Source organism: Saccopteryx bilineata, chromosome 6 (genome assembly GCF_036850765.1).
Source record: "Saccopteryx bilineata isolate mSacBil1 chromosome 6, mSacBil1_pri_phased_curated, whole genome shotgun sequence".
Taxonomy (NCBI): Eukaryota; Metazoa; Chordata; class Mammalia; order Chiroptera; family Emballonuridae; genus Saccopteryx; species Saccopteryx bilineata.
This window is the reverse complement of record NC_089495.1, coordinates 209,044,649-209,060,469: the sequence shown is the minus strand read 5'-3', so window position 1 is coordinate 209,060,469 and position 15,821 is coordinate 209,044,649. Positions and strand designations below refer to the sequence as shown.

Genomic DNA, 15,821 nt, shown 5'->3' with positions numbered 1-15,821 from the left:
ACGGTGAGATCCAGCTTCGAGGCTTTAACCTAAGGTTCCTTCCCTCCATCCCTCTACAACCAGCTAAAATGTGCACTTTCTGGGGAACTGAGGCCAGGAGGGACAGCGCAGAGCCAAGGTTAGACCTCTAGGGCGGAAGAGCGGGTTCGTTTCCGCTCTCACGCAAATACAAAGTTTAATTGGTTTGTCCTGAAACGCAAACAGATCAATACGCGCAGTGATCTATACACCGTCACGCGGCCCCGAAGCGGCCTCCGCCTCTCCCAACCGCGTGTGGACCGCGTCCCACAGCCACCGGGAGGCCCACGGGCAGCCCCCTCCCGCCCGTGCGTTCTCGTGTTGTGCTGGGACCGGCCGGTCGGGAAAACCAAGGCCAAGTCTGCGAACAGCACGTCCGTGGGCTTATTTACCCCATTTCCAACAACATCGTCTGCTTTTCCCCGCGCGTCTCAAAGCAAAGGATAATTTAAGAATCCAGCATTTCATACATAAAAATCCTGAGCGGGGAAGTCTCTGTCTGCACATCGCGCGGGTGACGTCTGGTCAGAATGCCAGCGTGGGGCCCAGGAAACGAGGTACCTCCCGCGGAACCGACTAGCGGTTCGGTTCTGAATCCTTCCCCTGCGATGCCAACGCCGCTCAGCTCCGCCCTGGGCACCCGGCGCTGACCTCGCAGCCGGCGTTCTGCAAAGAGCCCGGGTCAGGGACACCCCGGCCTGGCCTTTCCCGTCAAACTGCCCCCAGCCCAGTGCGAGGTGGGCGACTCCTCCTCGCTGCCAGGCCCGCCCTACCTTTGAGGAGCTCCTCGCCTTCCAGAATGTTCTGGGAGATGAACGCTGTGTAACCTTCTTCGGAGAACCCCGCCTTGCAGGTCTCCCCGGCTGTAAGGTCCCCATCGTGAGCCTGAGGAAGGAGAGAGAGGTTAGAACCAACCTAGGCTCACAGGAACCACATGCGCCGGAGCCCATCAGCGGCTGCCCACGGCCGGCCAGGGTCTCAGCTCCGGCAGAGAGCGATAAAACCCCGCTTCCCCCAGACTCAGCCCCGCGGTGGCCCCGGGGGACAGGGTGTTGCAGGGCGGGGAGGCCCCTGTGCTGTCTGGGCCCCACTGGCACGTGGCAGGGATGCAAGTGTGGGGAGTGTCCAGAAGGCGGCCGGTCAGAGAGCCAGGAGTTAGTCAGTGACCACAGAGAGGAGGGGACCGGGGAGCAGGCCTTGTCTGAGCCGTGTCACCCTCCGGGCCACGATGCCCTGCTGTGTGACAATGCCAGCCAGCTGGTCTCCCCTCTGCAGTCCACCAGGAAGGGCGGAACAGGAGAGGCGCTTCTCCGGGACCAGGGTCAGAGGACGCTGCTCAGAGGGGTCAGGAGGTGGGGGCGGGGGGGGGGTTCATCCTCCTGTTCTCCCCGCCCTCCCCCTACCTCCTAGGAGGCGCCTCCACCTTCAGCGCCCCCATCTCGTCAGGCAGGGCAAGAGCTCCTCTAACTGACCGGAAAGGGTAGGTGTCATCCTGTCCTCCCAGCGTCCTGGCTTTCCTGCCCAGTGGGAGGGGGTCTGGAGCCTGCTCTGTCGCGGGGAGCACAGTGGCGCGTGGGGTGGCCCCTCCGGGGCGGGGAGGAGGGTGGGGCTGGGGGTCGGAACTACAGGTCAGCGTGGAGCTGGAGATGAAGGGAGAAGCAGCCAGCGCCACAGGGAAGCCAGCCCTCTGCCGCCACCCGGCCCAGCGCAGGCAGCGGGGGGCGCAGCCCGGACCCCGAACCCCGCATCCCGCAGTCCCGCCTTCGCGGGCTGCGGAGAGAAACGCGCCTCCCTCCGCCGGCCGCCTCCTTCTGTCCCGCATGCCACCGCCGCCTGTCCTCCGGGCCGCGTCTCGCACAACCCCTCACACCTCCGCCACCACCCGCCCCGGGCCCGGAGGCTGCCCCGCCCGAGCTCCTGGCACCCACGGCGGCCGCGGGAGCACCCCCCCGCCCCCCGCCAGCCCCGAAGCACAGACCGGGAGCGGAGCGCGGGGTCGCTCCGTGGGAAAAGCTCCGCACCGCGGCTCGGTCCTCGGGCTCGACGCTCCACGGAGACGGAGCCGGGGAGGCGCACTCGCCCAGGAAAGTTTGAAGCCGCCCCCGGCGAGGGCCGAGCGCACCCCGCGCCCTGAGCTCCGGAGCGGTCTGGCCGCGGCGCCGGTTTCTTTCCGAGGTCACAGCGCGCGGCCCAGGAGGAGCAGCGAGGCCGAGCGGCCACGAGGGGGGGTTCCTGCAACTCCCGCGGCCCCTCCGCCTGCCCGGGGGGCGACCCTGGCGCAGCCCGCACGCCGCCCTCCGGGCCGGGGCAGGGCCGGGGACACGGTCGCGAGCTCCGAGGAAAATAAATAAATAAACGGGCACCGGGGCCGCGCTCCGGGGACACCCTCGCTCTGCGGCCGCCCGGCGCGTGGCTCCCCGACCCCGTTCGGAACAGCCAGGGCCCTGCCGGCTCACCCCGCGCGGCTGGGACTCCGCGACGAGGGTGTCCCGCGGTCCACATCGCCGCCACCCGCAGCGACGGTCCTCACCGGCACCCGGACGACCAAGGCGGCGCCGCGCGGCGAGTCCCCAAGCCCCAGCGGCGGTAGCCTGACCGGGTGCTCCCAGCACCCTGATCCCCGACTCCCTGCCGCCTGGTCCCCACGCCCGCAGCCCCGGCCGAGCTGGGCTCGCCAACTCCGGAGCCACGCGGCTCCGGGCGATGGAGGGCGCGCCGGCTCCACCAGCGGGCAGTCTGCCCCGGCGCTGGCAAGCCGAGCTCCGGGCAGCGGTCACGGACCTGGTGCAGCCGAGGGACCCGCGGTCCCCTCCGGGCAAAGCTCCTTCGGTCCCCTTGCCCACCCGGCCAGCCGCCTACCCGGCCGGCCAGCCGCCTCCACTCCCGCACCGCTCTGCGCCGCCGCTCGCTGGTGCCCCGGCGGCTCCGCGCTCCTGCCGACCGCAGGCGGCTTCACGGAGCGCGGGAGCCGGCTCGGAGCAGCAGCGCCCGCCGCGGGGGCCGGGAAGCGCCGAGAGCCTCTCCGGGCGTGAGCGCGCCCCTCCGGCTCCGGGGACGGCCCCGCGCTGCCCCGGCTTCCGAGCGCCCGGGGAGGGAGGCGGCAACTCACCCGGAGCGCGCCGGAGAGCGAAAGCAGCACCACGAGCACGCCGGAGCCCGCGGTCATCTTCCCCGCCGCGCCGCGCCGCGCCCGGGCGGCCGCCCTCCCAGTGCCCGGAGCCCAGAACCGGCTCCTCGCCGCCACCGCCGCCGCCGCCGCCGCCGCTCCACGGGCCCCGCGCCTCCAGCCCCGCGGCGGCGCGATCCCTCCGGCCGCTGCGTCCGCGGGCCTCCCAGCCGCCCGCGCCTCTGTTCCGCGCGCTCCGAACTGCAGGTGAAGCCGCGCGGTCGCCCTGCCGAGGCCCCGCCCGCAGCCCGGCCCCTGCGCTCGCCGGCCTGACGCGGGCCTTAAAGGCGCCGCGCCCCCCGCGCCGCGCCTGCACCCCGCCTCTCCGCCCGCACCGCGCGGCCCGGCAAGGGCAGGGGATCCGTCGCCCGTGTTGGCCGAAGGGGCCTCGGACACTCCGTTTACAAGAAAAAGTGTGTGTGAGGCGGTGGTGTGGAGGGGAGGGTGGGCGGTGACGTGAAGATGGAAGAAGGCTGGGGGGACCCACCCCCGCCCCAAGCCCTGAGCACCCCTTCAGGGTGATGGGGAGCCCCTGCTGCTTTTAGTCCAACTTCTTGCGGGCATGTGGTGGGAGCAGGCACTCCATTCTGACCTCTACGGTTGGGGGTGTCTTCTCACGAACGCCCCAGACCCAGGTCACCCTCCTGGCCAGGCACCTGACTTAGCCAGAGAGAGGAAGGGGGCTGAGTTTCAGCCCCCAGGCCGGGCAGCCCCCCCGGGGCTCTGGACAGCTTGTAGTCTGGGCCGGGGCTGGCTGGCCGTGGCCGTAAGCATTGGGGAAGAGACTCCTTCCTATTGGTGCGTCAGCACGCACTGCGAGGCCTGAGAAGCCAAGAAAGAAATTAGAAACCTCTGGAAAGGGAGAGCTTCCTGGGCAGACAGAGAGAAGAGCTGTCAGGAAGGTCAGCACAAGCAGGCCCGCGGGCAGCACCGGCTCTGCTCCGCTGATTTCTGAAGGGGAGTGTGTGTGTGTGTGTGTGTGTGTGTGTGTGTGGAGGGGGGGTGTATTTCTTTAAGGGATCAGCAAGAAAAAAAAATATGGACAGCTCAGAAAGTGAGGGAAGGTTTCTGCACGTCCCCCTCAGGCTCAGAGATGTGGGGAAAGTGGCTTTGTTTGTGCAGAGACTTCCCAGTGTCTTTGTCGTGGTGTGGGGGAGCTCCGTGTCCAGATGACGGTCCTTCCCGGGGAAGAAACAGGCTGCAGAGGGTGGGGAAGAAGAGCCAGCGGGATGGTTAAGCTCCGAGGTCAGGATCAATTTGGGCAAGAGAGCGGAAAAGCTACAGCATGGCCCCGTCTCCCCAACACAGGCCCGGGGCAGGGCTGCCTGCTGGTTAGCGCCCTGTGCCGGCCTCCAGGAAGTCAGAATTCAGTAACTCCAGAGGCGCAGGGCGAGCTCTCTACCCGAGAGGAGGAAGGGACATGTCTCTTCTCACCTTGTCACTGTGCAACTAGTAAAACAGAACTCCGAGCCAAGCTGGTGTCACCCTGAATCTCCTCCATTCCCCGTGGGGGTGGGGGGGCAGGGGAACAGGTCACCTACTTACAGGGCTGAATGTGCAGGGCTACAGCGCTCAGAGTCAGACAGAAGTTCCGCATACACAGGGAGGTTTTGTGCACGAGTCCATCCGAGTCCCCACTGCGGGGAGGTCCCCCCTCAGTCAGGTGCTCACACCTCTGAATGACCTCTCTCTGCGACCTCCCTTCGCCTGGGGACTTCATTGCCAAGGACACGGCTCATACGGGCACCTCACAGTTGTCCTGAGCGTCCACCGCTGGGACCTGCCTCTGTCTTCACGGTGCAGGCTGTTTCTGAGCAGAGGCACCCAGCACCCTGCACTCACTCTGCTGGGCTCTGCGAAACTCACCACGTGCACCTAGGAGAGGTGTGTGTCTGTGTGTGTGGTGTGTGTGTGTGCATGTGCGTGTGTGAGTGTTGAGCAGGATCCTGTGTGTGTGTGCATGTGCGTGTGTGAGTGTTGAGCAGGATCCTGTGTGTGTGTGCATGTGCGTGTGTGAGTGTTGAGCAGGATCCTGTGTGTGTGTGCATGTGCGTGTGTGAGTGTTGAGCAGGATCCTGTGTGTGTGTGCATGTGCGTGTGTGAGTGTTGAGCAGGATCCTGTGTGTGTGTGCATGTGCGTGTGTGAGTGTTGAGCAGGATCCTGTGTGTGTGTGTGTGTGTGTGTGTTGAGCAGGATCCTGTGTGTGTGTGTGCGTGCATGTGTGAGTGTGTGTGTGCATGAGTGTTGAGCAGGATCCTGAAGCCCAAATACCGGATGAAACACGGCTCTCCATCTTCTCCCGCCGCTGCGTGTCTGGGCGTGTTGTTGGCTGCACCGAAGGGCGCTGTGACTTCCAGACGGGGTCTGTCCATCCTGACACCACCCAGCCCTGAGCCAGGCCCAGACACAGGAGCTTGCTTGTGTGTACTGACCCCCGGAGCCCCCTGAACTGTGAGTGGCGCTGTCCTCGTCCCCGTCACACACGACGAAGGGAGCGAAGGGAGGCCCCGAGAGGCCAGGCCCGCAGCCCCGCCCGTGGCGTGCCCCAGATGCCTTTGGTGGAGGGAGACCATTTATTTCCATGGTGGCGTCTCTGGTGTGTGGGAGCTCGGTTTTCGGGAAGAGCAGCCAGCAGCCCTGCAGTGACTGCGGGGAGCCCAGCAGAGAGCATCGGTTTATCAGGCTTGCTGTGGGTGAGGCGGCGAGGATGCCTTCGGCGAGGAGGGGGAGTGTGAGCTGAAGCACCAGGTGGAGGATGTCTGAGGATGGTCTGCATTCCGGCACCCCAAAGGGTGGCCCCCATGACCAACAGCACCCCCCCCCTCGCCGGGCCGGGAGCTTGTTAAAAATGCAGAACCCACCGCGGCCACGCCCTAGGCCCACGCCGTGGGTGTCTGCATGCTCACTGACACCCCCTCCATGCCACCACTGTCCCGGGGCCACTGGCTTCAGAACCCTGGAGAGGCTCCTAAAAACATGCAGATTTCTGGCTCCACCTGGGACTTGCTGACTTGGAGCTTTGGGGAAGGGGGTCGGAGACCTGGCTTTTTAGCAAATTCTGGGTTGATGTGCATGCACGCCAGCGTTGGGGAGCCACGGGCCTGTCCCGCACGTAGCAGGCCGCTCCTGGAAACCTCAGAGGGCGCTGCTTCACGGGCCCCGCCCTGGGCCTCTAGACACTGGGTGTCCTGAGCGGAGCCTGGGGCTCAGCCCTGGGCAGGTGGACAGCTGCCCCGAGGGAGGACCCCGGCCGCCCGCTCCGCCCGGCACCTGCAGGAGGAGCTGCCGTTTATCCAGCGGCTGGTGAAGAGCCCGAGAGGAGTATGCTTTTCCCTGAGAGAGATCAAGAAAATGCACGGGGGGGGGGGGTAGCAATGAGTGACTGCCTCCCCCCCACCCCCTCCCCCGGCGCCTGCAAACTGCCGACTGCCTGACCCTGTGGGTGTTTGGAGGACTTCTGCCGCCCCCCACTTGCTGAGGTGAGTCTGGGAAGGGGCTTCATCTTCGGAAGCAAGCTGAGTGCTTCCGCTGGGGCGGTCTTTTCCTGTCTGTTCATCGGACGTTAATTTGTTGTGTGCTTCCCCCCCCCCCCCCATTTCTCATTATTTTTTGTAGGCACTTCAGCATTCGCACAGAATGCTGTTTTGTGAAGAAAGCTGGGAGACGCGGCCGAGTTGTGAAGACGTTCACGGTGCCGGGGAATGGAGCGGAGAGACGCCGTCTTAGAGGGAAAAGCAGGAGAAAGGGACAGACAGAGGGACAGAGAGACAGGGAGAGAGAGAGAGAGAGAGAGAGGGAGAGAGAGAGAGAGAGAGAGAGAGAGGGGCCGCACATGGAGCTCTCTCCCTGCGTGTCCAGTGACGCTCGCCGCGGAGGGGGCTGACACTAGGGACCGGGGTTCCTTCTCACCAAGCTCATCTGCCCCCTCTCCACGGTCACGGGGCAGAAGAATAAGGATCGGGGTCCGGGAGGGAGCTTCAGCGTGAACATGCCAAGGACAGGGGCTTTGGAGGCGGTGGGGGCGCGGGGGTGGGGAGGAAGGATGCTCAGGAAGCCAGTTTAGACAGTGATGCGGATGACACCAGATTTAGAGGGAAGAAGAGAACGGGGGGGGGGGGGGCTTCTGGAAACCCGAGGCCGCCGAGGGAGAGCGGCAATAAAGCGCTCGGCGCGGCCGGGAGACGAGGAGGAAGCGGGAGACAGACTTTATGAGGGAAGACGTCTGCTGGAAACACGAGGCTTCCTGTTGGCCTCGGCCGCTGTCCCCGGAGAGGCCGCATTCGCCTCCGGCCTGACTGTGCTGCTCCTCTGGTGTCGCAGTCAGCCTGGTTTATTATTACTGAGCTTCTGGGGTGCACTGCTGATCGTCACCCCGGGACCCAGGCCCCGGCCCTGTCTGTGCAGGTGGCTGGACTCCTGCTCCATCCTGCTCAGGTGCCCAGAAGGCCCAAGCACGGCACTCTGCCCAGGGTGGCGGCCAGAGATACGTGCCCAGCCTCAGGAAGCAAGCCCTCGGCCCGGGGGTGTCTGCTGAGAGCCCGGGGTCCTCCCCGGTGGGGGGGGGGTCCTCCCCGGTGGGGGGTCCTCCCCGCGCCTCAGCTAGACGCAGGAAGAGGTTTCTTCCCGAGTCCTCCCACACGGAGGAAGATTTGAGAGGAAAAGTGGAAAGCGGCTGTTTTCCAGATACTCCGAGTGTTTCCTCAGGACCACAGGCACCCACCTCCTGAACCAGAGAGCAGGGACGCCCGTGTGACCCAGCAGCCAGTGGCTTTGCCGGGCAGTGGCTTGCCGAGGGATGAGGTGGCAGAGGTCAGGCTGCCGGAGAAACGGTGCCCAGGCCAGGCCCATTCCTCGAGTCCCTGCTGGATGGAGCCTCCAAATTCCCTGATTCACCCGGTGCTGCCTCTGTCCCAGGGATGCAGCTGGGACATGGCTCCTGTCCCCGTCGACGTCACACCCTGCACACAGATGCGGGGTGGCGGAGGTGGAGCCCAGCGAGACGTGCTTAGCAGTAGGGCCTGGCGCGTTTGTGGACAAGTCCTGCCGGGGGTGAGGATGACAGAGACGCAAAGACCCGACTCCGGGGACCAGGTTCAGTGACGCAGATCCACTTTATTCAGGAAGTAGGCTAGCTTGTATACATGGGTTCAGCCAATAGGATGTTACAGCGTGGCCTTCATAGCCAATGGCTGAAAAGATCAGGGAGCTGCGTGGTTGGCGCTGAGTCACTGCCTTATAGCGGGCGAGCTTCCTTCCTGGGTGTGCCCAGGAGGGTTCTGGGAGCTGGAGTGTTCTCACAGCCTTGCGTCAGCCACAGCTGCTAGGAATGCGCTCTGCGCCCCACCCACACACGTTCATCCCATAACCAAGGTGGGACTTCCAGCGTGGGCCACCAATTCACAGGTGAGAAAAGGCACACACTCGACTCTGGGATCAGAAAACGGGTGCCATCGTCTTCCCCGAGACCCCTGCATTCGGGGGACTCAGGGCTGCAGCAGATGCCACCTGCTCACGCTGCCCCCTCAGCTTTCATCCGAAGTCCACAGCCTCCCTGGGACATGCTCCTGGCGGCGTATTTCCCACTTTAAAACAGGACTGAACTTGATACTGTAGAGCAAGCAGGTTCCGGTTTGCACCTCCTTCCACTGACACATCCAGCTTCCCCATCATTCACATCTGCCTACATTTGTTAGAGTGGGCAAGCCGACACGGATACATTGTTGATACAGTGTTGCTATACTGTCCTACTGTGCTTCACCCATCCCTCCCTCTCCCCCAACCCAAACCCCAGGCAGCTGCTGACCTTTTTTTTTCCTGTCTCTCTCTGGCTTTGCTTTTCTCAGAATGTTACATGGTTGCGATTGCACCGTACATCCCCGGTTCAGATCAGCTCTTCCACTTAGCAACAGGCATTTAAGTTCCCTCCCTGTCTTTTTATTACTGAATAATACTCCGCGGTCTGGATGTGCCGCAATGTATTGATCTGTTCACCTGTTTAAGGACATCTGGCTGGCTCCCAGTATCCCTGGGTTTGTCAATAGTGAAGACGGAGGACATTTCTCTTCCCCCTTCCCCCATGTGATCACGTCAGAGAGGTCAACGGCTTCCTTCTTGCCTTAGCTGATCCTGGGTTCCCCCTGCAGAGCACGGATCTGATGGGTTGGGTTGCCTTTGAGCTTGGGGGTGGGGTAGGGTGGAGCGGATGCTCAGGACACCTCACCTCCAGGAGAATAGCCTCTTTGCCCCGGGTGAGCCACATTGCCCTCAGCCGACTGGTGACCCCCATTGTCTTCTGAGTCCTGGCACTGCCTCTTCTCCCGGGACAGGCTTTTGTAGATGTAGGTACCAGTTCACAAAGTTGCCCTCCTTCTCTCCCTTTTGGTCCTCAAGAGTTGAGAGTTGGCAGGGGCGAAGCCCTCTCCATTTGTAAACAGTCTCCTTCTTTTTTTTGGTGTGTGTGTGTAGGGGGGAGATTTCAATGACTACGATGACTGTTCTTGCTTTCATGTATAAATTACTGCTGGGAAGGCACATTCTCAACAAGTACTCATTGATCTTAGGAGATAACGATCTTCACTGAGCGCCCCGGCCTTCCCCACCCAGCAGCCGGTTTATTGCACCCGGAGCGCCTGTGCTCGGAGGGATACTGTGATAGTTCCCGGGAGATAACGCAGCGAGAGAGGGAGGGGGGCTGGCCTCGTGGGCCGGCAGCGCCCACGCGCACGGTCAAGGTCATCCGGGTCCCTCCTGAGTCCAGAAGAGAGAAGCCACCTCCCCTGCTGTCTCTGTTCAAGGGCCACACGCCGAGGGCTCTCAGCGCGTGGCCGCGCTCTGTTCTTGCGCCCGCGCTCTGAAGTGGCGTCCTTCGCTGTCCCCGCTGACTCAGGAAGTGGCGGGACTCGGGAGATGCAGCCCTGCCTGTGAGCGTCTCTGGACGGCCGGGGCGCTTTGCCCCTCTCCCCACTGAGAGAGGAAGCTGGCTTCCCCTTCGCTGGGCCCAGGTTGGTCCTCCCGATGTGCTTGGACACAAGGGACAGATGGTGACTTTTGGGTCCTGCAGGACCAGGTCACAAGAAGCCTTACAGCTCCTGTGGGGGCTTCTGGGTGTACACTCTCTGGGGGCTCCGAGCTGCCAGGTAAGAAGCAAACCACCCGAGGTCACCGTGCGCGAGAGGCCAAGGGCCAGCTGTCCCTGTCACTGTGCCCCCTTGTGAGTCAGGCTGCCAGGGCTGGCCAGACCGGCCCATCCTCCGGCTATGCAGGACCGCGAGCTCCACTGATGCCTGGGGAACAGAAGAGTCACCCAGCTGTGTCCTGTTTGAGTCCTTTTCAAACTCCCGACCCAGACGCGGTGCCACACAATCAGAGGCGGACGTCTGAAAACGGGAAGTGATGGGAGACGTCTATGTGGCCGTAGGCAGCACACTTGAACACTGCCTGGCCTGAGGGCGGGGGACCCTGACCCACGCCAGCCTCTCCAGCGCCAGCACACTTAGCTCCAGATGGTTGTCAGGGCGCGGGAAGGGAACCCACGCTCACTTCCACGGTGCCTCTGCTGCTGGGAGCGCCCAGCCGACCGGACAACTGTCTGCGTTGTTGCAGGGGTGGGGAGTAGGGGTGGAGGTGTGTTCTGCAGGGAATGGCCGGTCTGATTCTGCTGATCTGGCCCACGTCTTGTCAATTCCGCCGTAAACACGGAACTCGGGCCCTGAAAGTCCCAGGTGACCCTGATGAGGCTTGCCCCCCTCTCTCCTGCAGCTGGAGGGGAAGTCACCCATCTCGGGAGGCCCCGGCTCAGTGTGCAAGCCCCCACCTCCCCTTCCCTTTACATATGGAACACGTTATTCTGCTCAGGAAAGCGAGACAGGAATCGTGTACCTCATCCCATGTTTCCCTGCCCCAGAAGGTGGGGGGAGGGGAATACATACAAAAAAGGAGTGAGACCATGCGTTACACGAGATGAAGGACATTACATGTCCTTCCTCGGGCCCCGCCCCCGGTGTTCCAGCGGGGTGAACAGCGGGGGTGAGGGTGGAGGGTTCCCAGGAGGTGGGGGTCGGATGTGCCTGCATTAGGCCTGGAGCAGTCCCCCCAGGGGAGCTGGGGAACACTTGTTTCCTGTTACTGCTCCTTGTATAGACACAGCTCCCTGAGAGGACAGTGTATCGGGGAGATGGGGTATAAACTCTCTCTAAGATGGTGCATGGGGGGGGGTACCGAGCCAGGCATTCTAGAACTCCCTGGGTCCCCTGACATCGGAGGTCAGACACACAGAGGTGTTGGCCCAGAGACAGCTGCGTGGGAGGGCAGCCTCCCCATAGCCCCCGTCGGTGGTCCAGTCATACGAGGAGGACCCATGGAGGAAGGGCATGTGCACGTCCATTGGATGGAAGGCGTGCATCGTGTACAATGGAACAGGGAGTGACCCTTTCCTCAGGGCGTTCTAACTGGTCTGACAGTCCGCCAGCAGGTGCCCCAAGTTCTCCGTCTGTGACCGGCTCTGTGACACGCCTCCCACCTCCCCCGTCTCCCCGCTCCTGGGATCATCTTGACTGTTTCATGCGTGCCTATTGATTATTATTATTTTAAGTTGTTGTGGTGTGGACAGTGAACACGAGATCTACCCTCTTAACAAAATGTAAAATGCTCAACAGGACTCTGTTAACGATGGGTACAATATTGTAGAGAAAAGGTCTGTAGTTTGTTCCAACTTTCTGCCCATTGACAACAGAACCCCGTGTGTTCCCCCCCCCAGAAGTCCTCTTTAGCCCCCCCCCCCCGCAACCACCATAGTACCCTCTAGGAGTCTATTTTATGTTCTTCATGTAAGCGGTTTCACTCCGTGTTTGTCCTTCTAGTCTGGCTTATTTCACCAAGCGTAGCGCCCTCCTGGTTCATCTGTGTTGTTGCACGTGGTGGCACCTCCTCCTTTTCATGAGGCTGGACAACAGTCCACTGTGTGGGGGCACCACGTTTTCTGTACCCGCTCGTCCGTCAGCAGACACTTAGGCTGCCTCTACCGCCGGCTCTTGGGAATGACGCCCACGTGACCACGGGAGCAGGCGGACACCCTCTCGAGCAAACACGGAACGTTCTCCAAGATAGAGCACTGATCCGGTCACAGAACGCATCTTAACAGATGGAAGATGACTGACATCCTATCACCTCTCTTTGCCAATCACAGTCGAATGAAACTAGAAATAAATGGCAGAAGGAATACTGGAAAGGTCACAAATGTGTAGAAATTTAAAAACACACTCTTGAACTACCGATAGGACAAAGAAGAAATCCAAAGGGATTTTAGAGAATGTCTTGAGACAGATGAAAATAAAACACAACATGAGAAAACACAAGAGGCAATGTAAGCAGTACCAAGAGGTACATTTGTAACGACAAACGCCCACATTCAAACAGAAATCTCAAACACCTCTAGCAGCCATGAAAAAAAAAAAAGCAAACTAAGACCAAAATTAGCAGAAGGAAGGAAATAATAAAGATTAAAGCAGAAATAAATAAAGCAAAGGATTAAAAGATAGAAAAAAATAAACAAAATGAGGAGGTTTTTTGTTTTTTTTTCTTTTTGGAAAGGTACAATTGACAAAACTTTAGCTAGACTAAGAAGAAAACTAAGGAAAACGGAGAGAAGACTCAACTTAAATCAAAAATGAAAGAGCCGACATTGACAATTGATTCCACAGAAATAACAAGGGTCACAGAGATGATGACGAATGACCGTCGACCAACAAAGTAGACAGCCTGGAAGAAATGGGTCAACCCCTAGAAATGCACAGCCTGCCCCGACAGAACGGAGAAGAAACGGAGAACCTGAACAGACCAAGAACTGAGGAGATTAAACCCAGTGATCAAAAACCTCCCCCCAAGGACAGCCCAGGACCAGGCGGTTTTACTGGTGATTCTACCAAACACTTAAGAATTAACGCCAATCCTTCTCAAACGCTTCCCCCCTCCCCAGAAAAGAAGAAAAAAAAACAACAACGGAAGGGCATAGAACACTCCCAAACTCGTTTACTGGTCAGCACCGCCGGGACACCAAAGCCAGAAACAGACGCTGTGAAGAAAACTCTCTTCTGTTACCGTAAGGCAGTAGCCGTGATGAACATCCACGCAAAACAACCTCAAGACGAATCGGAGTGGACAGAACGGCCACAGTGAGAGGACCACCCACCACGACCAGGTGGGGTTCATCCCTGGGACGCAGGAGTGCAGTCCACTAGTGTGACTCACCACGTGACCAGAGTGAAGGATAAAAAATCACAGGATGGCCTCAGTGGGAAAAACCATTTAAAAAAAAAAAAAAAGACTTTACTTATTGATTTTAGAACAAGGACAGAGAGAGAGAGAGAGAGAGAGAGAGAGAGAGAGAAAGGTAGGCAGAGAGAATTGGGAAGCATCAATTTGTAGTTGCTTCTCGTATATGCCTTGACAGGTCAAGCCTGGGGCTTCGAACTGGCGACCTCAGTGTTCCAGGTCGATGCTTTATGCACTGCATCACCGCAGGTCAGGCAGAAAAACTACTTTTGATGCAGTTCAAGGCTCTTTCATGATAAAAAACAACAAGAACAAAAACCCTCTCAAATACAGAAAGACTCTGTCAACAGAATAAAGGTCGTAAATGACAAGCCACGGCTAACAGCATACGCGGTGGTGAAAGGCAGGACGCTTCCCCGTCAGATCAGAACACGGAGGGGCTGCCCCCTCTCCCCACTTCTGTCCAACGCGGCAGTGCTAGAAGACCCAGCCAGAGTAACTGGGCAAGAAAAGAGATGAGAGACGCATCCAAATTGGAGAAGAAGTGAATTATCTCTGTTTGCAAAGGAAGCCCCCAGGTTTCCACAAAGGAAACCAAGGAGACTTCCCAGAGGAATTCAGTCAAGTTGCAGGATTAAAAAAAAAAAAAATACAGAAATCACGTGAGACCATCTCTAAGCAGACAGCACCCGAGTCCCCCTTATAAGGGCTCCGCTTTCAGGGACCCCAGCTAAGGGCAGAGGACCCAAGGCTGGTCCATGGGGACTGTCAGAGGGGCCTCCCCCCGGGAGCAGGAGAGACCAGCCCCGTGTCCTGCACAGCCACAGCAGGAGACTCCGCAAAAAAAAAACAAAAACAAAAAACAAAACATTGCTGTAAGTACTGCATTTGGGGAGAGGGCCATAAGAACTTTTTAACCATGTTTATGTAAAATAAAAAAAAAAAAAAATAACCAAGTCCTGGTTTATCAGACCGTAGAACCGACACCTGGCTTTGTGCCTCCTGGGATCACTGAATCGAGAGACGTGTCCTTTCAAAGGAGCCAGCCCGTGTCTCCCATTGCAATCAGAAACCCAAGGATCTCCCGCACGGCATCTGTTTTCCCAAGGTCCAGAACAAAGGGCGCACAGGTGACCCAACTTGTGTTACAGAAATTCGGCGGCCGCCCAGCGACATCCCAGGGCACGTGTTCGCCCGGCCTTCTGCGTAACTCTGTGTGTTCATTTACATAGGTTTCCCTGCAGTTTTCAAAATGCCACCGACAAGTCAAACGAATGGTTCAACTTGAGTCAAGTGTATTCATGCATATTATGCAGGGCCGTGGGGAGAGGCGGGGGCGGTCAGCGGTCAGCGGCAGCCAGATGGGCTGAGGGCTCAGTCATCTGCCCCCCCCTTCTGTAAATCCTAGGGCAGGGGTTGGGAGAGCTGAGAACACAGACCATCTGCAGACTGGTTGCCTCCAAAGCAGGAAAAGTGGGTTGGGAGGGGGGTGGGGAAGGGGGCCGAAAATGCTGGAAGGAATGGATGTCACACAGTTGCAAAGACGAAACGTGGAGGAAAAATAATGTCTTTCCCTGTTCATTTTAAAACAACCCATTTCCTGCACCCAGTTGGGTCCCTCTGCCCACGTCAATAGGTTGGTTTCACAAAGGACGTCTCTGAGGGAATCCGAGAACTGCCACTAAGTAACAGTCAGGCTCTCGCAGGCTGCAAGGAGAACTTTTGGTTGAGGACGACATCCGTATTACTGGTATTTGAGTTCTAAGTTGTATTATCAGGATTTTTTTTTTCAGTCACACAGAAGAGAGTGAATCCTAACTCAATACTGACTTATGTTCTAAAAAAAATAATAAAAAATAAATAATATATATATTGGCTCAGGTAACCCAAGAGCCAAGATATAGGTTGACTTCAGGTATGGCTGGATCTAGGCACTCAAGAGATTTCTCTTGACCTCTGGCCTCTGTCCCTCTCTGTGCTGCACACATTAGCTTCATTCTGAACAAGGCCGTCTCTTCCTAGTAGCAAGACAGCCACTCGCACCTTGACGCTGGGGCCCGACCTTCTCAGTGACCCAGCAGCAAGGAGAACCCACCTAGTCAGGCATCTCAGCCAACGTCCTGAAATGAGCCTCCTCGGACCAACCTGGTCTCCAGGTTACTGTAGCCGGCTGAGCTAGTCACCTGTCCTGAACGACTCCCCGCTCTCTGATTGGCCAGCTCTGGGTCACACGACCACCCGGAAAGCCAGGGTGGAGCCGCTCAACCTGAACCTCACTGATGAGGGAGAAGCGTCCTCGGGGACGCTGGGAGGGCAGACACCACAGACGTCCACGGAACAAGTGAGCGGAGGAGCCTCACTCTCAGG

General features: G+C 59.5%; 1 protein-coding gene across 1 annotated transcript in view; it reads right to left on the bottom strand.

Annotated features, from left to right (window-relative positions):
- CDH4 (cadherin 4) overlaps window positions 1-3,245 on the bottom strand; it is a 349,289-nt gene extending 346,044 nt beyond the window's left edge. Inside the window, exons 1-2 of the mRNA XM_066237078.1 lie at window positions 3,128-3,245; window positions 792-903 (exon numbers count right to left, since the gene is read on the bottom strand). Of these exons, the coding sequence (XP_066093175.1) occupies window positions 792-903; window positions 3,128-3,184 (169 nt within the window). The 5' untranslated portion in view covers window positions 3,185-3,245. The remainder of the gene's footprint in view (window positions 1-791; window positions 904-3,127) is intronic.
- Window positions 3,246-15,821: the final 12,576 nt, after the last annotated feature.